Here is a 22361-nt window from a genome sequence, read left to right on the forward strand (position 1 = left end):
CAGGGGGGACAGGGACAGTGTCACAGGGGACACAGGGACAGGGTCACGGGGGACACGGGCACAGGGAGGGGACAGAGGGGTCACAGGGACACACAGGGACAGGGGACACAGGGACAGGGTCACAGGGGGGACACGGGCACAGGGAGGGGACAGAGGGCTCACAGCCACACACGGGCACAGGGACATCCCCCCACACAAACCCCCCTCGAGCTTCTTCCCGCCCTCAGAGGCCCCCCCAGGGCCGTGGGAGGAGGGAGGGGAGGTGCCAAGGTGCCCCCCCCGGGTGCCAGCGGTGCCACCAGCCCCGGCTCACCTTCTGCTTGGCCGCGTGCTCGGCCACCATGTCGCTGAAATCCTCCTTCTCCACCTGCGCCTGCTGCTCCCGCACGTGCTCCTCGTACTTCTGCGTCATGGCCGTGGGGTCCAGCTCCAGCTCCTCGGGGGCCAGGGCCACCTCCACCCCCTGGGCCTCTGTCACCGGCCCCTTCCGGCCCATCACCTGAGGGGACAGAGTCCTGTCACCTCCTGTCACCCCAGGACACAGCCCTGTCACCCCAGGGCCACCTCCACCCCCTGGGCCTCTGTCACCGGGCCCTTGCGGCCCATCACCTGAGGGGACAAAGTCACCCCTGTCACCCCAGGGCCACCTCCACCCCCTGGGCCTCTGTCACTGGCCCCTTCCGGCCCATCACCTGAGGGGACAAACTCCTGTCACCCCAGGACACAGCCCTGTCACCCCTGTCACCCTCCCTGTCACCCCTGTCACCCTCCCTGTCACCCCAGGGCCACCTCCACCCCCTGGGCCTCTGTCACGGGGCCCTTGCGGCCCATCACCTGAGGGGACACAGCCCTGTCACCCCCCTGCCTGTCACCCCCTGTCACCTACTCCTGTCACCCCAGGGTGTTCTCAGGGGGATTTGGGGGGGGTCTCAGGGGGGTCTCATGGGTCTCAGGGGGATTTGGGGTGTTCTCAGGGGATTTGGGGGGGTTTCAGGAGGATTTGGGGAGGTCTCAGGGGATTTGGGGGGGGTGTCTCAGGGACTGGGGGTGTTTTAGGGGTATTTGGGGGGGGTCTCAGGGGTATTTGAGGGGTCTCAGAGTATTGGGGGGGTCTCAGGTGTATTTGGGGGGTCTCGGGTATTTGGGGGTCTCAGGGGGATTTGGGGGGCTCTCAGGGGTATTTGGGGGGTCTCAGGGGTATTTGGGGGGGTCTCAGGGGGATTTGGGGGGTCTCAGGGGGATTTGGGGGGTGTTTCAGGTGTATTTGGGGGGTCTCAGGGTATTTGGGGGGGTCTCAGGTGTATTTGGGGGGGGGGTCTCAGTGGTATTTGGGGGGTCTCAGGTGTATTTGGGGGGTCTCAGGGGTATTTGGGGGGTCTCAGGGTATTTGGGGGGGGGTCTCAGAGGTCTCAGGTGTATTTGGGGGGTCTCAGGGGTATTTGGGGGGGTCTCAGGGGTATTTGGGGGGTCTCAGATGTATTTGGGGGGTCTCAGGGTATTTGGGGGGTCTCACCGCCGCCATGTCGTAGATGTGGGTGGAGCCCATCATGGCCGTCCCCACCGTGGCCGTGCGTTTTTCGGGGACCACCGTGAACAGCTGGGGGGTCTCACTCCTGGGGGGGCACCCAGGGGGTCCTGTCTTACCTGTACCCCAAAATCCCAACCCCCCAGGACCCCCAAACCCCCCCAGCACCCACCCCCTGCCCCTGTGCCCACCCCCAGGGCACCCTGAGACCCCCTGAGACCCCAAACCCCCCAACCCCCCCCCCAGCACCCACCCCCCTCCTCCCAGCACCCCGAGACCCCCCCAGCACCCTGAGACCCCCCCAGCACCCCGAGACCCCCAGAGACCCCAAGACACCCCTTCAGCCCCCTGACCCACCCCCAGCACCCCAAGACCCCCCCAGCACCCACTGCCCCCCTCCCAGCACCCCAAGACCCCCCAACATCCCAAATTCCCCCCCCCAGCACCCACCCCTCTCCCCCCAGCACCCCGAGAACCCCCCACCCCCCCAAATCCCCCCCTCAGCACCCCAAGACCCCCCCACCCCAAATCTCCCGCCAGCACCCACCCCCCCTAAAATCCCCCCATGACCCCCCCCACAGGGCCCCCCTGAGCACCCCAAGGCCTCCCCAGCCCCCCAACACCCCAAGACCACCCCAGACCCCCCCAAATCCCCCCCACGCCCCCCTCACCCGTCCATGGCCTCCTCGATCTTTGTCCCCCCTCCACCCTCCCACCCCCCTAAAATCCCCCCATGCCCCCCTCACACAGGGCCCCCCTGAGACCCCAAGACCCCCCCAGCCCCCCAACACCCCAAGACCCCCCCAAGACCACCCCAAATCCCCCCCACGCCCCCCTCACCCGTCCATGGCCTCCTCGATCTTCTTCTTGCGCAGCTCGATGAGCTCGGGGGTCTCCATCCCCGCCGGCACCGACGAGAAGCCCCCCGGGGTGATCAACCCACTGAGGGGGCACAGGGGGGTCAGAGGGCACCCAAGGGGGGGCTGGGGGGTCCCTGTGGGTGCTGGGGGGTCCCCAAAATGTGCCTGGGGGTGATGGACCCCCATTCCCATCCCAAGGATGACCCCGGGGGGGATCAGCCCAAAGTGGAGGGATTGGGGGGCTCAGGGGGATTTGGGATGTTGGGGGGCACCCCTGGGTGCTGGGGGGTCCCTAAGGGTGCTGGGGGAGGCCTCTGGGTGCAGGGGGTCTCAAGGGGTGCTGGGGGGTCCCCAAGCTGTCCCAGGGGGTGATGGACCCCCATTCCCATCCCAAGGACAACCCCAGTGGGATCAGCCCAAAGCGAGAACATTTTGGGGCTCAGGGGGATTTGGGGGGTGCTGGGGGGTCCCTGTGGGTGCTGGGGGGCACCCCTGGGTGCTGGGGGGGTCCCTGTGGGTGCTGGGGGGCACCCCTGGGTGCTGGGGGGGTCCCTGACCTGTCGGCAGGGGTGATGAATCCGGTCTCATCCGGTTTTTCTTCATCACTCTCCTCCTCCTCCTCCTCTTCCGAGGATTCCTCGTCCGAGGGCTCCAGTTCCCCCCAGGGGGTCCGGTCGATCTCCTCCTCCTCCTCCTTCGTCTGGGGGGGCACAGGGGGGTCAGGGGGATTTTTGGGTGCTGGGGGGGGTCAGGGTGGGCGTCAGGGTGTTTTAGGGGGGCTTTGGGTGCCCAGGAGGGGGATTTGGGGGCTCCTGCTCTCCCCAGGGGGTCCCATCGATCTCCTCCTCCTTTGTCTGGGGGGGGCACAGAGGGGGTCAGGGGGATTTTTGGGTGCTGGAGGGGTCAGGTCAGGGTGTTTGGGGGGGTCTGGGGGGATTTTGGGTGGGTCTGGGGGGGTTTGGGTGCCCAGGAGGGGCATTTGGGGGCTCCAGTTCCCCCCAGGGTATCCCATCCATCTCCTCCTCCTCCTTCATCTGGGGGGGCAAAGGGGGGCCAGAGGGATTTTTGGGTGCTGGGGGGGGGTCAGGGTGTTTGGGGGGGGGGGGGTCTGGGAGGATTTTGGGTGGGTCTGGGGGTGGTTGGGTGCCCAGGAGGGGGATTTGGGGGCTCCAGTTCCCCCCAGGGGGTCCCATCCATCTCCTCCTCCTCCTTCATCTGGGGGGGCCAAGAGGGGGTTTGGGGGGTCAGGGTGACGATTTTGGGTGCTGGGGGGGGTCAGGGTGGGGGTCAGGGTGTTGGGGGGGGGTCAGGGTGTTTGGGGGGATTTTGGGTGCCCAGGAGGAGGATTTGGGGGCTCCAGTTCCCCCCAGGGGGTCAGGGGTGATCTCCTTGATCGTCAGGGGGGATCCTAAAGCAGTCCCAGGGATTTGGGGGTCCTGGGGGGGGTCCCAGGGGGGTCCCGGGGGGTCCCAGGGTGGTCCCGGGGCTTTGGGGGTGCCGGGGGGGTCCCAGGGTGGTTCCAGGGATTTGGGGGGGTCCCAGGGTGGTCCTGGGGGTTTGGGGGTCCCAGGGGGGTCCCAAGGGGTTGGGGGTGCCAGCGGGGTCCCAGGGTGGTCCCGGGGGTTTGGGGGTCCCGGGGGGGTCCCAGAGATTTGGGGGGGTTCCCAGGGTGGTCCCGAGGGTTTGGGGGTCCCAGGGGGGTCCCAGGGTGGTCCTGGGGGTCTGGGGGTCCTGGGGGGTTCCCAGGGTGGTCCCAAGGGTTTGGGGGTCCCAGGGGGTTCCCAGGGTGGTCCCGGGGGTCTGGGGGTCCCGGGGGGGTCCCAGGGTGGTCCCGGGGGTCTGGGGGTCCCAGGGGGTTCCCAGGGTGGTCCCGGGGGTCTGGGGGTCCCGGGGGGGTCCCCAGTACCTGGAACTCGGCCGCGTTGGTCCCGAACACGTCCCCATAAAGCGGCTTCCCCGTCTCGTCCACGGGGGGCTTCCCCCACCCCCCCGCGTGGTACCCGAAGGAACAGCCCTGGGGGGGGACACAGGGGGGGTCACAGAGCCCCCCCGAGCCCCCCCAAAAAAACCCTGACCCCCCCCAAACCCCCCTGTGCCCCCCAAATCCCCCCCACCCTCCAATTCCCCTGAAACCTCCCCCAAAATCTCCCCAAGGGTCCAAAGGAGGAACTCGGGGGGGTCACAGAGCCCCCCCCCCCCCCAAAAAACACCCCTGACCCCCCCCCAGACCCCTCCTGGGTCCCCAGAGACCCCCAACATCCTCCAGCCCTCCCCAGATCCCTCCAGCCCTCCCCAAACTCCCCCCATCAGCACCCACAGACCCCCCGAGATCCCCAAAGTCCCCCCCCAGACCCCAAATGCCTCCCCAAGACCCCAAAAAACACCCCCCAGAACCCAAAGCCCCCCCAGCACCCCCCCACACACCTCGGGGATGGGGCACTTGAGCCCCAAAAGCCCCCAAGCCCCCCAAAATCCCCTCTCACCTCGGGGATGGGGCAGTTGAGCCCCCAAACCCCCCCCAAGCCCCCCAAAATCCCCTCTCACCTCTGGGATGGGGGAGTTGAGCCCCCAAACCCCCCCCAAGCCCCCCAAAATCCCCTCTCACCTCAGGGATGGGGGAGTTGAGCCCCCAAGCCCCCCAAAATCCCCTCTCACCTCAGGGATGGGGGAGTTGAGCCCCCAAGCCCCCCAAAATCCCCTCTCACCTCAGGGATGGGGGAGTTGAGCCCCCAAGCCCCCCAAAATCCCCTCTCACCTCAGGGATGGGGGAGTTGAGCCCCGGGATCTTGAGGTTGGGGTAGGAGGGGGGGGGGGCCGTAGCGCTGCATCGCGATCAGCCACGGGGGGGGCACCTTGTGGGCGTTCTGGGGGGAAAAGGGGGGGGGTCAGCACCCAGGGGGGCCCCCCCAGCACCCAGAGACCGCCCCAGCACCCAGAGACCCCCCCCAGCATCCATGGACCCATCCCAGCACCCAAGGGTGCCCCCCCAGCACCCTCAGACCCCTCCCAAGTCACCCCCGAGTCTGGGGGTGCCCAACACCAAGGGGTGACACCCCCATTCCCAGTGTCCCCCCCCCCCCCGTTCCCAGTGTCCCCTCCCCATTCCCAGTGGCCCTCCCATTCCCAGTGGCCCTCCCATTCCCAGTGCCATTCCCAGTATCCCTCACTGGTCCCACGGGCATTCCCAGTGCCCATTCCCAGCATTCCCAGTGCCATTCCCAGTGTTCCCAGTGCCCCTCACCGGTCCCACGGGCATTCCCAGTGTTCCCAGTGCCATTCCCAGTGTTCCCAGTGCCATTCCCAGCATTCCCAGTGCCATTCCCAGTGTTCCCAGTGCCATTCCCAGTGTTCCCAGTGCCCCTCACCGGTCCCACGGGCATTCCCAGTGTTCCCAGTGCCATTCCCAGTGTTCCCAGTGCCATTCCCAGTGTTCCCAGTGCCCCTTACTGGTCCCACAGGCATTCCCAGTGTTCCCAGTGCCATTCCCAGCGTTCCCAGTCTCCCTCACCGGTCCCACGGGCATTCCCAGTGCAATCCTCAGCTCATCCGAGAGATCTCCCGGTTTCTTCTCCTTCAGCCGCGTCTCGAACTCCTTCCCCTGGGGGGACACCGGGGGGACATTGGGGACATGGAGGGGGGACACCAAGGGGACATGGGGGGGACACCGAGGGGACATTGGGGACACTCGGGGGGGATATGGAGGGGGGACACCGAGGGGACATTGGGGGCACTCGGGGGGACATGGGGGGGATATGGGGGGGGACACTCGGGGACGTTCTGGGGGGACATGAAGGGGACATGACAGGGACATGGAGAGGAGGACATGGAAGGGTCATGGGGGGGACAGGAAGGGGGACATGGAAAGGGACATCGGGAACATTCTGGGGGGGACACGGGGGGGACATGGAAAGGGGACATTGGGGACATTCTGGGGGGACATGGGGGGGACATGGAAAGGGGACATTGGGGACATTCTGGGGGGACACAGGGAGGACATGGAGGGGATACAGGGAGGGATATGGAAGGGACACGGGGAGGGGACATTGGGGACATTCTGGGGGGACATGGAGGGGACATGAAGGGGACAGGGAGGGGAACATGAAAAGGGACATTGGGGACATTCTGGGGGGACATGGAGGGGACATGAAGGGGACAGGGAGAAGACATGGGGGGGACACTGGGGACACTCTGGGGGGACATAGAGACAACACAAGAGAGGAAGGTCCCCAAAGCCCCAAATGTCCCCCCAGGATGTCCCCAAAGCCCCAAATGTCCCCCCAGAATGTCCCCAAGGCCCCGGCTGTCCCCCCAGGCCACCCCATGGCGTGTCCCCGGGTGTCCCCAAGGTGTCCCCAGGGTCACCTCGTAGTAGAGGTCCCCGTGGATGGTGAGCTTGGGCTTGGTCTGCCACTTGAAGAAGGCGTCGTGCAGCTTCTGGTAATCGATGTCGATCTTGCCCATCTTGGGCCGGACCTTCTCCCGCATCTTGGACTTCATCGTCTTCTGCTCCTCCTGGGGACACACAGGGACAGGGATGGGCTCAGGGACAGGGTCAGGGACAGCCCTGGGGACAGTCACCGAGCCCTGGGGACACCCCTCATCTTCTGCTCCTCCTGGGGACACACAGGGACAGGGATGGGCTCAGGGACAGGGTCAGGGACAGTCACTGAGCCCTGGGGACACCCCTCAACTTCTGCTCCTCCTGGGGACACACAGGGACAGGGATGGGCTCAGGGACAGGGTCAGGGACAGCCCTGGGGACAGTCACCGAGCCCTGGGGACAGCCCTCATCTTCTGCTCCTCCTGGGGACACACTGGGACAGGGATGGGGTCAGGGACAGGGTCAGGGACAGCCCTGGGGACAATCACTGAGTCCTGGGAATACCCCTCAACTTCTGCTCCTCCTGGGGACACACTGGACAGGGATGGGCTCAGGGACAGGGTCAGGGACAGTCACTGAGCCCTGGGGATACCCCTCAACTTCTGCTCCTCCTGGGGACACACTGGACAGGGATGGGGTCAGGGACAGGGACAGTCCTGGGGACAGGGACAGGGTCAGGGACAGTCCCCAACCCCAACCTCCCCAAACCCCCCAAAACCCAACCCCAACCTCCCCAAACCCCCCCAAACCCCACCCCAACCTCCCCAAACCCCCCCCAAACCCTCCCCCAACCTCCCCAAACCCCCCGAAACCCAACCCCAACCTCCCCAAACCCCCTGAAATCCAACCCCAACCTCCCCAAACCCCCCCAAACCCCACCCCAACCTCCCCAAACCCAACCCCAACCTCCCCAAACCCCCCCAAACCCCCCCCCCAACCCCCCGAGCCCCCTCCCCGGTGCCCCCCACCTTCTCCTGCAGGGCCTCCCTCATCTCCTGGATGCCCGTGCGCTTGATGAACTCGGGCAGCTCGAAGGGGGGCTTCTCGATGCCCCTCTTGCCCTGCAGGTACTTCCTCTTGAAGCACCAGTGCCGCGGCACCGGCACCGAGTTCCGCGTGGCCTTGAGGTGGACGAGCAGCTTGGGGTCCTGGGCGGTCACGTCGTGCATCTCCACCACGTCCGGCCGGGCCACCAGCTGGGGACACCACGGGATGGTCAGGGGACAGCAGGGACACCACGGGGACGGTCAGGGGACAGCAGGGACACCACGGGATGGTCAGAGGACAGCAGGGACACCACGGGGACGGTCAGGGGACAGCGGGGACACCACGGGATGGTCAGGGGACAGCGGGGACACCACGGGGACGGTCAGGGGACAGCAGGGACACCACGGGATGGTCAGGGGACAGCAGGGACACCACGGGATGGTCAGGGGACAGCGGGGACACCATGGGGATGGTCAGGGGACAGCGGGGACACCATGGGGGCGGTCAGGGGGCACTCAGGGGACAGCGGGGACACCATGGGGATGGTCAGGGGACAGCGGGGACACCATGGGGGCGGTCAGGGGGCACTCAGGGGACAGTGGGGACACCATGGGGATGGTCAGGGGGCACTCAGGGGACAGTGGGGACACCACGGGGACGGTCAGGGGACACTCAGGGGACGGTGGGGACACTCAGGGGACAGTGGGGACACCATGGGGACGGTCAGGGGACACTCAGGGGACACCACGGGGACGGTCAGGGGATGGTAGGGACACCACGGGGATGGTCAGGGGACAGGGGGGACACCATGGGGACAGTCAGGGGACAGCAGGGGACAGTGAGGACACTCAGGGGACAGTGGGGACAGTCAGGGGACGGTCAGGGGACAGCGGGGACACCACGGGGATGGTCAGGGGACACTCAGGGGACAGTGGGGACACCACGGGGATGGTCAGGGAACACTCAGGGGACAGTGGGGATAGTCAGGGGACAGTGGGGACACGGCCGGGCCACCAGCTGGGGACAGCCAGGGGACAATCAGGAGACACTCAGGGGACAGGGGGGACAGTCAGGGGACAGCACGAACACAGTGAGGATGTTCAGGGGACAGTGGGGACAGTGGAGGGACAGTGAGGGGACACTCAGGGGACAGTGGGGGGACAGTGGGGATGTTCAGGGGACAGTGGGGACACTCAGGGGACACTCAGGGGACACCACGGGGACGGTCAGGGGACAGCAGGGGACGAGGTCGGGGTGGCACTGGGGGCACCCAGGGGAGGCCGAGGTGGGTAACTGGGGGCACTGGGTGACACTGGGGGCAACCAGGGGAGGTCACTGGGGGCACTGGGTGACACTGGGGACGTGTCCCCAAGGTGTCCTCAAGCCTCACCTGCTTCAGCTCGGCCACGGTGAAGCGGTTCATGCGCCGCAGTTTCTTCTTGGACAGCTTGGGGACCTCCTGCTTCTTCTCCTGGGGACACCCCGGCGGTGGCACCGTCAGGGACTGTCCCCTCCTGTCCCCTCCCAGGGACTGTCCCTCCCCCATGTCCCTGCTGTCACCCCCCTACCACCACAGTGTCCCCAAAGCCCCCCGTGTTGTCCCCACCTCGGTACCAGGCCCCCCCTGTCCCCTGGATGTCCCCACCTGCTCGTCCTCAGGACTGTCCCCAATGTCCTCCCAGTGTCCCCTTAGTGTCCCCAACGTCCCCTCAATGTCCCCTAGTGTCCCCAATGTCCTCCCAATGCCCCCAATGTCCCCCCAGTGTCCCCCTGTCCCCTGTCCCACCTGCTCATCCTCCGAGCTGTCCCCAATGTCCCCCCAATGTCCCCAATGTCCCCCAGTGTCCCCCAATGTCCCCCCAATGTCCCCCTGTCCCCTGTCCCACCTGCTCATCCTCAGAGCTGTCCCCAATGTCCCCAATGTCCCCCCAATGTCCCCCCAATGTCCCCCCAATGTCCCCCCAGTGTCCCCCTGTCCCCCGTCCCACCTGCTCATCCTCCGAGCTGTCCCCGTCGCTGCCCCTGGTCCCCAATGTCCCCAATGTCCCCCCAATGTCCCCAATGTCCCCCCAATGTCCCCAGTGTCCCCAATGTCCCACCTGCTCATCCCCAGAGCTGTCCCTGTCGCTGCCCCAGGTCCTCAATGTCCCCCCAATGTCCCCCCAGCCCCCCCAGTGTCCCCCTGTCCCCCGTCCCACCTGCTCATCCTCCGAGCTGTCCCCAATGTCCCCCCAATGTCCCCCCAGCCCCCCCAGTGTCCCCCTGTCCCTGTCCCACCTGCTCATCCTCGGAGCTGTCCCCATCGCTGCCCCTGGTCCCGTCCTCGGGGCCCTTTTTCCGGGGGGCTCCGGCGTTTTCCGCCCTCTCCGCCCGCTCCGGCTCCTTCTCCTTGTCCTTCTTCACGTCATCCGTCAGCTGGGGGGGCACAGGGGGGTCAGGGGGTCCCCTGTCACCCCCCCCAGCACCCAGGGGTGCCCCCCACCCTTAAAAACACCCCAAATCCACCAAAATCCAAAAATTCCCCCAAAATAAGGGATTTTGTTGCCCCCCCCCAGCACCCAAAGGTGCCCCCCACCCCTCTCAGCACCCATTGGGTGCCCCCCACCCTCAGTGGGTGCCCCCCCACTCTCTCTGGGTGCCTCCCCCCAGGAAATACCTTAAAACCACCAAAACTCCCCCAAAATAAGGGATTTGTTACCTGTGGGCGCCCCTGGGGGACGTTTGGGGACCCCTCCGAGGGCACTGCCCCCCCCCCCCAGCACCCAGAGGTGCCCCCCACCCATCCCAGCACCCACTGGGTGCCCCCCACCCTCAATGGATGCCCCCTCCCACCATGGGAAACACCTTAAACCCACCAAAACTCCCCCAAAACCACCAAAACTCCCCCAAAATAAGGGATTTCTCACCTGTGGGCGCCCCTGGGGGACATTTGGGGACCCCCCCGGGGGTGCTGCCCCCCCCCAGCACCCAAAGGTGCCCCCCCTGGCCCAAAATCCCACCTTGAAGGCCTCGAAGATCCTCTTGAAGAAGACGAAGTTGGGGTCGTAGATCTCGGGCTCCTCGGTCACATACTCGATCTCCACCTCCGGGGGGGTCTCCCCGGGGGTCTCGGGGTCCCCCTTGGGGGGGGTGGGGGTGGGGGGACCCTCCCGGGCCGCGCCCCTCCCCCCCCGCTTCTTCTTCTTGCGGTTCCGGCGCTTCCGGTTCCTCTGGGGGGGAGGGGAGGGGAGGGGGAGAACAAGGTGACCCCAGGGTGAGGCTGACCCCCCCCATGGTGACCCCAGGGTGGGATTGACCCCCCATGGGGACAGGGGTGACCCCAGGGTGGGCCTGACCTCCCCCCCCATGGTGACAAAGAGGACCCCGGGGTGGGTCTGACCCCCCCATGGGGACCCAAAGCTGGGCCTGACCCCCCCTCATGGGGACAGGAGGGACCCCAAGGTGGGTCTGACCCTCCCCCCCAGGGGACAGGGGAGACCCCAGGGTGGGTCTGACCCCCCCCATGGTGACCTCAGGGTGGGGCTAACCCCCCCCATGGGGACCCCAGGGTGGGATTGACCCCCCATGGGGACAGGGGGGATCTCAGGGTGGGCCTGACCTTCCCATGGGGATCCCAGGATGGGATTGACCCCATATGGGGACGGGGGGGGCCTCAGGGTGGGCCTTAACCCCCCCCGGGGACCCTGACCCCCCCATGACAACAGGAGTGACCCCAGGGTGGGTCTGACCCCCCCATGGGGACAGGGGGGACCCCAGGGTGGGCCTGACCCCCTCCATGGGGACAGGGGGTTCTCAGGGTGGGCCTGACCCCCTCCATGGGGACCCCAAGATGGGTCTGACCCCCCCCCTCCATGACAATGGGGGGGACCCCAGGGTGGGGCTGACCCCCCCATAGGGACAGGGGGGATCTCAGGGTGGGGTTGACCCCCCATGGGGACAGGAGTGACCCCAGGGTGGGCCTGACCCCCCCCAGGGTGACACGAGGGTGACACAGGAGTGACCCCAGGGTGCTCCAGGACCCTCCCTGGACAGACCCATCTGGGATTTCCCCCCCCACCTCAGGTACCCCCAGAGATTTTGGGGGCTCCAGGGACCCCCCCACTCCCCTCAGGTGCCAGTCTGGGTGGGGGGTGTCCCCGAAGCCCCCCCAAAAAGTGTCACCTCCTTCTTGGAGCCCCCCGTGTCCTCCTCGGTCTCCGAGGCCGACGCCCGCGGCTCCGTCTCCATCTCCTCCTCCCCTGGGGGGGCACCGGGGGGGGTCAGGGGGTGCCCCCAACCTCAGGGGCACTGGGGGGGCTCAGGGGGTGCCCCCCCCAACCTCAGGGGCACTGGGGGGGCTCAGGGGGTGCCCCCCCAACCTCAGGGGCACTGGGGGGTCAGGGGGTGCCCCCCACCCTTGGGGGCATCATGAGGGTTCAGGGGGTGCCCCCCACCCTTGGGGGCATCATGGGGGGCTCAGGGGGTGCCCCCCCATTCTCAGGGGCATTGGAGGGGCTCAGGGGGTGCCCCCCACCCTTGGGGGCATCATGGGGGGGGGCTCAGGGAGTGCTCCACGCCCTTGGGGGCATCATGGGGGGGGCTCAGGGGGTGCCCCCCACCCTTGGGGGCATCATGGGGGGGGCTCAGGGGGTGCCCCCCACCCTTGGGGGCATCAGGGGGCTCAGGGGGTGCCCCCCCATTCTCAGGGGTATTGGAGGGGGTCACAGGGTGCCCCCCACCCTCAGTGGCACTGGGGGGGGTCAGGGGGTGCCCCCCACCCTCAGTGGCACTGGGGGGGGATCAGGGGGTGCCCCCCAACCTCAGGGACACTGGGGGGGGTCAGGGGGTGCCCCCCAACCTCAGGGGCACCGGGGGGGGGTCAGGGGGTGCCCCCCACCCTTGGGGGCATCATGAGGGTTCAGGGGGCGCCCCCTACCCTGGGGGGCATCATGGGGGGGGCTCAGGGGGTGCCCCCCACCCTTGGGGGCATCAGGGGGCTCAGGGGGTGCCCCCCCATTCTCAGGGGCATCGGAGGGGGTCACAGGGTGCCCCCCACCCTCAGTGGCACTGGGGGGGGTCAGGGGGTGCCCCCCACCCTTGGGGGCTGCCCCCCCCCCCCATAGATGACCACTCCCCTCTGGGTGTAGGTAGATTCTGGGGATCCCCCCTGGGTTCTGGGGGTCCCCCCTGGCTGTGGGGGGCTCTGGGGGTCCCCCCTGGCTGTGGGGGGCTCTGGGGGTCCCCCCTGGGCTGGGGGGTCTCACCTGAGCCCCCCGGGACGGTGACCAGCTCCTCCTGCCGACTCTCCTTGAGCTGCAGGATCTTCTCCAGCGCCTGCGGGATCTTGGGGCCCACCCCGGAGTCCTCGGGCTGGGGGGGGACAGGGGGGGTCAGGGGGACCCCCCAGAGCTCAGGGAGACCCCCAAAATTGCCCCAAACTCGGGAGGAACCCCCCAAAATTCAGGGGGACCCCCAACATCCCTTGGAAGTCAGGGAGATCCCCCACCCACCAGGAACAGACCCCCACCCATCTGTGGGACCCCCACCCATCTGTGAGACCCCCACCCATCTGTGAGACCCCCACCCATCACAAAGAGACCCCCACCCATCTGTGAGCCCCCCACCCATCAGGAACAGACCCTCACCCATCCGTAGGACCCCCCCCCATCAGGGGCAGACCCCTCCCTATCCATAGAACCCCCCCCATCAGGAACAGAACCCCCCCCATCAGGAACAGACCCTCACCCACCAGGAGACCCCCACCCATCAGAAGGAGACCCCTCCCTATCTGTAGGACCCACACCCATAAAGAAGAGACCCCCACTTACCAGGAGACCCCCACCCATCTATAGGACCCCCACCCATCAGGAGCAGACCCCCACCCATAAGGAACAGACCCCCCCCTGCACCCCCAGACCCACCTCTCTGCTCTCCTCCCCGGGGGGTGGGGGGGGTCCTCGGGGCCGGGGGGCCCCCATGGGCAGGGGGGCTCCCATGGGACCACCTGGGGGGGGGGACAGGGGGTGTGTGAGAGGGACAAAAGGGACATGGGGGGGACAGGGGGGACGTGGGGGGGACACAAAGGGGATGGGGGGGGAACAAAGATGACATGGGGGACACACAGGGGGGACACAGAGGGGACATGGGGGGACAAAGATGACATGGGGGGGGACAAAGATGACATGGGGGGGGACAAAGATGACATGGGGGGCCACAAAGGGGACATGGGGGGCCACAAAGGGGACATGGGGCCACAAAGGGGACATGGGGGGACAAAGATGACATGGGGGGGGACAAAGATGACATGGGGGGACACAGGGGGACAGAGAGGTGACACGAGGGAAGGTGACAGGACACCCCCCCGGTGTCCCCCCCACCCCGTCCCCCCCCCCAGGGGTGCCCCCTCACCTCGGGGGGCCAGCGGGGTCCGGGTGCCCAGGGGGGTGCCCAGGGGGGTCCCCTCGGGGGGCCCGCGGGGGGCCGGGGGGGGGCGGGGGGGTCAGCTTGGCCATCTCCTGCTGCCGCTCCTGCTCCAGCAGCACCGCGGCCTGGGGGGCACGGGGGGGTCAGGGGGGGTCCCCGGGACCCCTCCCCACCCACGGGAGACCCCCCACCCATGAGAGACCCGTCCCACCCATGGGAACACCCCTGCACCCCAGGGAGCCCCCCCAAGGGGAGCCCCCTCCTCCAGCAGCACCGCGGCCTGGGGGGGCACGGGGCGGTCAGGGGGGGTCCCCGGGACCCCTCCCCACCCACGGGAGACCCCCCACCCATGAGAGACCCGTCCCACCCATGGGAACACCCCTGCACCCCAGGGAGCACCCCCAAGGGGAGCCCCCTCCTCCAGCAGCACCATGGCCTGGGGGGGTCACAGGGGAGTCCGGGGGGGGGTCCCCAAGAACCCTCCCCACCCATGGGAACCCCCCCTGCACCCAGGGGAGCCCCCCCGCCCTCCCCCAGGGGAGCCCCCTCCTCCAGCAGCACCACGGGCTTTTTTTTGGGGGAAAAGGGGGGTCAGGGGGCACGGGGGGGTCCCCGAGACCCCCCCCACACACAGGGGAGCCCCCCCACCCACTCAAAGGACCTTCCCCCTCCCACTCAGGGGAGCCCCCTCCTCCAGCAGCACCACAGGCTTTGGGGGGGGGGCACGAGGGGGTCAGGGGGGTCCCTGAGACCCCTCCCCACCCATGGGAGCCCCCCCCCCACCCAGGGGTGCCCCCCCTCACCCTCTTCTGCTGCTCCAGCAGCTCCTGCTCCTTGGCCTTGTCCCCAAAGGGGTGCTGGCCCTGCGGGGGGGGGACAGGGGGGACACAGTCACGGGCTTTGTGCCCCCCCCGAACCCGCAGGGACCCCCCAGCACCCAAAACCACCACCACCACCCCCTCTCCTCCTGCAGCAGCCCTTTAACCCCCCCAGACCCCCCAAACCCCCCCAGGAGCCCCCCAATCCTCACCCTCTCCTCCTGCAGCAGCCCTTTAACCCCCCCAGGACCCTCCCAGGACCCCCCAACTCTCACCCCCTCCTGCTGCAGCAGCCCTTTAACCCCCCCAGACCCCCAAACCCCCTCCCAAATCCCCCCAAATTTTGCCTCCTCCTCCTGCAGGACCCCTTTAACCCCCCCAGGACCCCCCAACCCCCCCCAAATCTCACCCTCTCCTCCTGCAAGAGCCCTTTAACCCCCCCCAGACCCCCCAAACCCCCCAAAAGCCCCCCCAGGACCCCCCAAATCTCACCCTCTCCTCCTGCAGCAGCCCTTTAACCCCCCCAGACCCCCCAAAAGCCCCTCCAGACCCCCCAACTCTCACCCTCTCCTCCTGCAGCAGCCCTTTAACCCCCCCAGACCCCCCCAGGACCCCCCCAACTCTCACCCTCTTCTCCTGCAGCAGCCCTTTAACCCCCCCAGACCCCCCAAAAGCCCCCCCAATCTCACCCTCTCCTCCTGCAGCAGCCCTTTAACCCCCCCAGAACCCCCCCAAACCCCCCAAAAGCCCCCCAGACCCCCCAAAATCTCACCCTCTCCTCCTGCAGCAGCAGGGCCGCCTGCTGCTGGCCCAGCGAGAGCCGCTCCTCCTCCGACAGCCCCCCCGGGGGAGGGGGCGGGGGGGGCACCGAGACCCCCCCCACGGGACCCCCCCCCAGCCCAAAGCCCAAGCCCAGCCCCGGAGGGGGGGGAGGGAGCAGGGGGGGCAGCTGGGGGGGCAAAAAAAGGGGGGTGGGGGGTAAGAGAAGGGCACTCATTGACCCCCCCCAGACTCCCCCCCCCGCGGGAATTATGGGGGGGTCTGGAGGGGTCTGACCCCCCCCCCAAATGAAATTGGGTGTTCTGAGGGAGTCTTTAACCCCCCCAAAAAACATTGGGTGTTCTGGGGGGGCTTTTAGCACCTCCCCCCCCAAAATGAGGTGCCCCCCCCAGCACCCACTGACCCCCCCCCAACTCAAAATTGGGTGTCCTGAGAGTATTGTACCCCCCAAAAAAAATTTGGGCACCCTAATAGTGTCTTAAACCTCCTCCCCCCCAAAATTTGGGTGCCCTGGGGCTGTTCCTGCTCCCTCCCCCTAAAAATTTGGGTTCCCTAGGGGTGCTCCTGCTCCCCCCCCTCCCCAAAATTGGGTGTTCTCAGAGAGTCCTAACCCCCCCCCCCCAAATTTGGGTGCCCTGGGGGTAATTTTACCCCTTTATTTACCCCCACCCCACCCCCTAAAATTGAGACCCCCGGGGGTGTCCCCCTCCCTCCCCCCCAGCACCCCCTGACCCCCCCAACTCAAAATTGGGTGTTCTGAGAGCATCTGAACCCCCCCCAAAAAAAACACCTGGGTGTTCTGAGAGTATCCTAAACCCCCCCCAAAAAAATTTGGGTGCCCTGAGGGTGCTCCTGCCCCCCCCAAAAAAAATTTGGGTGCCCTGGGGGTGCTCCTGCCCCCCCCCAAAAAAATTTGGGTGCCCTGGGGGTGCTCCTGCCCCCTCCCAAAAAAATTTGGGTGCCCTGGGGGTGCTCCTGCCCCCCCCCCCCAAAATTTGAGTGCCCTGGGGGTGCTCCTGCCCCCCTCCAAAATTTGGGTGCCCTGGGGGTGCTCCTGCCCCCCCCCCCCCCAAAAATTTGGGTGCCTTAAGAGTGTCCTAAACCCTCCCTCTATAATTTGGGTGCCCTGGGGGTGCTCCTGCCCCCCGCCCTAAATTTTGGTGCCCTGGGGGTAATTTTCCCCCTTTATTTATCTCCCCCCCCCACACCCCAAAATTGGGACCCCCGGGGGTGCCCCCCAGCATCCATTGCACCCCTCCCCCCAAACCAGCCCCCGGGGGGGTTCCTGACCCCCCCCCAGACCCCCCAAAATCCCACCTGGGGGGGCGGGGCCTTGTCCCCCTCCTCGGGGCGCAGGTTGGGGCGGCTCAGCACGATCCCAGTCTGGGGGGGGACACACACAAATTGGGGGGTCTCTGTGAGCCCCCCCCCACTTTTGGGGGGCACAGAGACCCCCCCCGAAGGGATGGGGGTGGTGGGACCCCCCCCAACCCCCCCAAAATTATACAAACACGTCCCAAAAACGAGGGGCACAAAAGGATTGGGGGGAGGAGGGGGGGCAAAGGGGGATATTGGGGTGTCCCCCCCCCCAATTTTGGGGGTCCCAGGGGGTCTCACCTGCAGGGTGTAGGCCTGGAGTCGCTCCAGCAGCTCCTCACGGGTCCCTGGGGGGGTCAAGGGGGGGGTCAGGGACCCCCAAATTATGCCCCTCCCCCTTTTACCCCCTCCCATTTTACCCCGACCCCCCCCTCTAAAATTTTTCTGCCCTCAGGGACCCCCAAATAACCCTCAAAACCTCAATGAGACCCCTCATGACCCCCCAAAATAACCCCAGGGACCCCCCAACCCTTCCTGTGACCTCCAAATACCCCTCAAAACCCTTCCTGTGACCTCCAAATACCCCTCAAAACCCCAGTGAGACCCCCCAGCCCCCCAACATCTCCCAAACGCCCTTGAGACCCCCCCCAACACCCTCAAGGACCCCCTGGGACCCCCCAAGACCTCCCAAACTCCTCCAGCGCCCCCAATTCCCTCATGACCCCCCCTAAATCCCCCCAGTCCCCTCAGGTACCCCCAAACATGCCCCCTGTGACCCCTCAACCCCCACAAGTCCCCCCCAAACCCCCTCAGGCGACCCCCAGCCCCCCCCAATCCCCTCAGGTACCCCCTAAACCTGCCCCCTGTGCTCCCCCAGCCCCCTCAATCCCCTCAGGCTCCCCCTCTAAGCCCCCCCTCGGCGACCCCAGTCCCCTGTTCAGCCCCCCCAATCCCCTCAGGGACCCCCTAAACCTGCTCCTTGTGCCCCTCGAATCCCCTCAGGCCCCCCCCAAGACCCCCCAGGCGACCCCCAGCCCCCCTCCAGCCCCCCCAACCCCCTCAGGTGCCCCCTGAAGCTGCCCCCCCCTCACCCCCATCCCCGCTCCCCCCCTCAGTCCCGCACCCTGCGCGGGGGCTCCGATGCCGGCCAGCGTGGCCTGGAGCTCGGGGTGGGCCCAGCCCGCGTAGGGGGAGCGCTCGGCGGCGCGGGGGTCCCTGAGGGGCTCCCCGGGGGCCCCCCCCGGCCCCGCTCCCGCCGCCTCCGCGCGCTCCGCCGCCATCTTGTCCCGCTCCGGCCGCGGCCAACGGGAGACCGCGCCGTGTGATGACGTCACCGCATCGGCCAATAGGAGAGCGCGTCGCGTGATGACGTAATTGCACCGGAGGAGGGGGCCAAGCGGCTCTGGGGGCGCGGGTAATGACGTCACGGAGGGCGGCTCAAGCGTCTTGGGAGTGATGACGTCACGGACACCACCACACGGACAGCGGGGGGCGGTGGTGACGTCAGATAGAGCCGCTTTGCTCCGGCAGTGACGTCACAGCATCCCCCTCAATCCCCTTCGGCGGGAAGGGGGGTGCACCCACCCGCAGGTCCCAGGCCACGCCCACTTCATTTAAATGTCCCCGCCTGTCCCCGCCTGCCCACCTGACCCGGCTCCACCCACTAGGTCTTCATTTGCATAGGCCCGCCCACCACGCGAGTGTGGGCTCATTTACATAGCCCACCACGGACCCACAGACTCATTTGCATAACCACACCTGGCTTGGTTCTTCTAATTTGCATGCCCCGGCCCACATTAAAGTCCCATCACCTCATGCATTTGCATGACTCCGCCCACATCTCACAGCGCAGGGCTCGTCTTCATTTGCATAGCCACACCCACCAGTGTGAAAGCCGCGCCTCTCCTTCTGGCCCCGCCCCGAGGAGTTCATTCATTGTCTGTGAGCCCCGCCCTTTTTGTGGGCGTGGCTTCGTGGCAGACCACGCCCATTGCGGGCCTGTCTTTAGAGCAAACCCCGCCCAGTGTGGGCGTGTCTTTCCCTGACCCCGCCCCGGGGGCGCGGCCTCTCAAGGCTCTCCTTCCCGGATGTGACGTCACCCCGGTCTCACCCGGAAGTGCCGCCGCAGGTGAGCGGGAGCGCGGGGGGGGCGGGGCCGGGTCGGGGGTCCCGGGGGGGGATTTGGGGGGTCCCGGGGGGGTCTCTGAGCCCCCCCCAATCCCCCGGGGGTCCCTGAGCGCCCCCCGTGTCCCCCCAGCCCCGCCATGTCCCGCGCCACCAAGCGGAAGCACGTGGTGCAGCAGCTGCTGCGGGACAGCGTCGAGCCCCGCGCGGCACAGAGCGTCGTCAGGGTGAGGGGGGGACACCGGGGGGGCACCGGGACGTGGGGACATTGGGGGGGCCATGGGGCCATGGGGGGGACACAGGGATGGAGGGACGCTGCTGGGGGGACACTGGGGGGGACATTGGGGACACAGTGACACCCTGGGGGGACTGAGGGGACATTGGGGGGGACATTGGGGACACAGTGACACCCTGGGGGGACTGAGGGGACATTGGGGGGACACCTGGGGGGGACATTGGGGACACGGTGACATCCTGGGGGGACTGAGGGAACATTGGGGGGACATTGGGGACACAGTGACACCCTGGGGGGGCAGAGAGGACATTGGGGGGACACCTGAGGGGTCCCTGTTTGTGGGGACAGGGGGACACAGCCGGGTGGGGCAAGGAGGGCGGGGGTGGCCCTGCCCACCCTGTGACCCCCCTGTGACCCCCCCCAGGTGTTGGGGACCCCGGGGAACAACCTGCACGAGGTGGAGACGGCGGAGGGGACGCGGTTCCTGGCCAGCATGCCCCCCCGGTTCAGGAAGCACATCTGGATCAAGAGAGGTGACACTGCCATTGTCATTGTCACACTGTCACTGTTACACTGTCATTGTCACAGTGTTACTGTCATTGTCACACTGTCACTGTCACACTGTCACTGCCCCCTCGGTTCAGGAAGCACATCTGGATCAAGAGAGGTGACACTGCCATTGTCATTGTCATTATCACACTGTCATTGTCACACTGTCACTGTCATTGTCACAGTGTCACTGTCACTGTCCCACTGTCACTGTCACCCTGTCACTGTCACTGTCACACTGTCACCATCCTGTCCCCCCCCAGGTGACTTCCTGCTCGTGGACCCCATCGAGGAGGGGTCAAAGGTCAAGGCCGAAATCTCGCTGGTGCTGCTCCCCCCCCACGTGCGCTCGCTGCAGCTCCAGGGGCTCTGGTAGGACCCCAAAAATAACCCCCCACCCAAAAACAACCCCCAGGGGCTCTGGTAGGACCCCAAAACCAACCCCTCCACTCCAAAACACTCCCCAGGGGCTCTGGTAGGACCCCAAAACCAGCCCCCACCCCAAAACACCCCAGGGCAAAGACCCCCCCGGGGTGGGGGCACCCCCTCCCAGTGCTCCCAGTCCCTCCCAGTGCTCCCAATCCCTCCCAGTGACCCCCTTTACCCCCCCAGGCCTGAGGCGTTCGGGACCCCCGAGAGGCCGAATTCCAGGGAGGGGTGAGTTGGGGGGGGCAATAATTGGGGGGGGATAATTGGGGGGGTGGTAATGAGGGGGTGATAATTGAGGGGTGATAATGGGGGGTGATAATTGAGAGGATGATAATTGGGGGTGATAATTGGGAGGTGATAATGGGGGGCACTAATTGGGGGGGATAATGAGGAATGCTAATTAGGAGGTGACAATTTGGGGGTTGGTAATGGGGGGGTGATAATGGGGACAATAATTAGGGGGATAATTAGGAGCAATAATTGGGGGGGTCATAATGGGGGGCAATAATTGGGGGGACAATGAAGCGTGATAATTGGGAGGTGACAATTTGGGGGTTGATAATGGAGAACAATAATTGGGGGTGATAATTGGGGGGGAAATAATTGGGAGGTGATAACAGGGAGCAATAATTGGGGGTGATAATGGAGAGCAATAATTGGGGTGATAATTGGGGGGACAATTACAAGGGAGAGAGATAACGGGGTGTTAAATAGGGGCAATAATTGAGTGTTAATTGGGGAGGGCAATAACAGGGCTCAGTAACGGGGTGGGGCAGTAAGGGGGTGGGGCCTTGTGGGGACACTTGGGGGCAGTTGGGGACACTTGGGGACAGTTGGGGACACTTGGGGGCACTTGGGGGCAGTTGGGGACAGTTGGGGACACTTGGGGGCAGTTGGGGACAGTTGGGGACACTTGGGGCAGTTGGGGACACTTGGGACAGTTGGGGACACTTGGGACAGTTGGGGACACTTGGGGGCAGTTGGGGACACTTGGGGACACTTGGAGACACTTGGAGACACTTGGGACAGTTGGGACAGTTGGGGACACTTAGGGACAGTTGGGGGACACTTGGGACACTTGGGGACACTTGGGACACTTGGGACACTTGGGGACAGTTGGGGACACTTGGGACAGCTGGGGACAGTTGGGGACAGCTGGGGACACTGGGGGACACTTGGGGACACGGTGCCACCACTGTGACACGAGTGTGACCCCCCTGTGCAGGGATGGGGACAAGGATGGGGGGCTCTTTGTCAACACCAACCGTGTGGGGACCCCCGGGGACGAGGACACGGGGGACAGCGAAGAGGACACGGGGGACAGCACAGGGGACACGAGTGACAGTGAAGAGGACACGGGGGACAGCGACAGCCAGGAGGACACCGGTGACAATGGAGAGGACACAGGGGACAATGAAGAAGCCACAGATGACAATGAAGAGGACACGGGTGACAATGGAGAGGCCACAAGGGACAAGGACCCCGAGGAGGAGCACCCGGAGCACCCGAGTGACACGGAGGGTGACCCGAAGGACCCCCGTGACAAGATCAGCGGTGACAAGGACCTGAGTGACACAGGAGGTGACACAGAAGGTGACACGGAGGGTGACACGAAGGACCCCCGTGACAAGATCAGCGGTGACAAGGACCTGAGTGACACCGAGTGACATGAAGGGTGACAAAGAGTGACCCAAAGGACCCCCGTGACGGGAGCAGCGGTGACAAGGACCCGAGTGACACTGAGGGTGACAAGGACCCGAGTGACACCCAGGAGGACACGGGGGGGGCCGAGGCCACCCCCCACCCCCGGGACAGAGGGGCCAAGGACAGGGGGGACACTGGGGATGGTCCCCAATAAAGGACACTGTGGTGGCACTTGGGGACACGGGGGTGGCTCTGTGTCCCTTCCCCTCCCCCCCCAGTGACAGGAGGTGACACCGAGTGACAAAGGACA

At 66.4% G+C, this 22361-nt stretch overlaps 2 protein-coding genes across 6 annotated transcripts; one reads left to right on the forward strand and one right to left on the reverse strand.

Annotated features, from left to right (window-relative positions):
- Positions 1 to 208: 208 nt before the first annotated feature.
- Positions 209 to 18375, reverse strand: SF3B2 (splicing factor 3b subunit 2). Its single transcript, XM_051775670.1, is given in 23 exon segments — positions 209 to 499; positions 1514 to 1613; positions 2366 to 2467; positions 2943 to 3085; positions 4292 to 4399; positions 5141 to 5197; positions 5199 to 5249; positions 5894 to 5983; positions 6748 to 6897; positions 7735 to 7962; positions 9144 to 9224; positions 10031 to 10168; positions 10753 to 10962; positions 11915 to 11991; positions 12997 to 13102; positions 13654 to 13741; positions 14122 to 14193; positions 14234 to 14280; positions 14959 to 15018; positions 15746 to 15922; positions 17071 to 17136; positions 17371 to 17417; positions 18194 to 18375. Coding segments are annotated over 23 exon segments (2631 nt in total). The 5' UTR covers positions 18351 to 18375; the 3' UTR covers positions 209 to 223.
- Positions 18376 to 19137: 762 nt separating this feature from the next.
- On the forward strand, positions 19138 to 22361 carry EIF1AD (eukaryotic translation initiation factor 1A domain containing). 5 transcript variants are annotated; one of them, XM_051775665.1, is made up of 7 exons: positions 19138 to 19198; positions 19328 to 19421; positions 19854 to 19962; positions 20242 to 20350; positions 20591 to 20635; positions 21633 to 21972; positions 22137 to 22361. In XM_051775665.1, exons 2-7 carry the CDS (start codon positions 19335 to 19337, stop codon positions 22263 to 22265), a joined length of 819 nt encoding a protein of 272 aa, XP_051631625.1. In that variant the 5' UTR covers positions 19138 to 19198; positions 19328 to 19334; the 3' UTR covers positions 22266 to 22361. The 5 variants fall into 5 exon arrangements, with proteins under 5 accessions (XP_051631625.1, XP_051631628.1, XP_051631627.1 ...); XM_051775668.1 differs by lacking the exon at positions 19138 to 19198 and having other exon boundaries at positions 19212 to 19421; positions 22057 to 22361; XM_051775667.1 differs by lacking the exon at positions 19138 to 19198 and having other exon boundaries at positions 19212 to 19421; positions 21633 to 21928; positions 21989 to 22361.

This window comes from Manacus candei, unplaced genomic scaffold (genome assembly GCF_025592945.1).
Source record: "Manacus candei isolate 608988 ecotype Guabito, Panama unplaced genomic scaffold, ASM2559294v1 h1tg000327l, whole genome shotgun sequence".
Lineage (NCBI taxonomy): Eukaryota > Metazoa > Chordata > Aves > Passeriformes > Pipridae > Manacus > Manacus candei.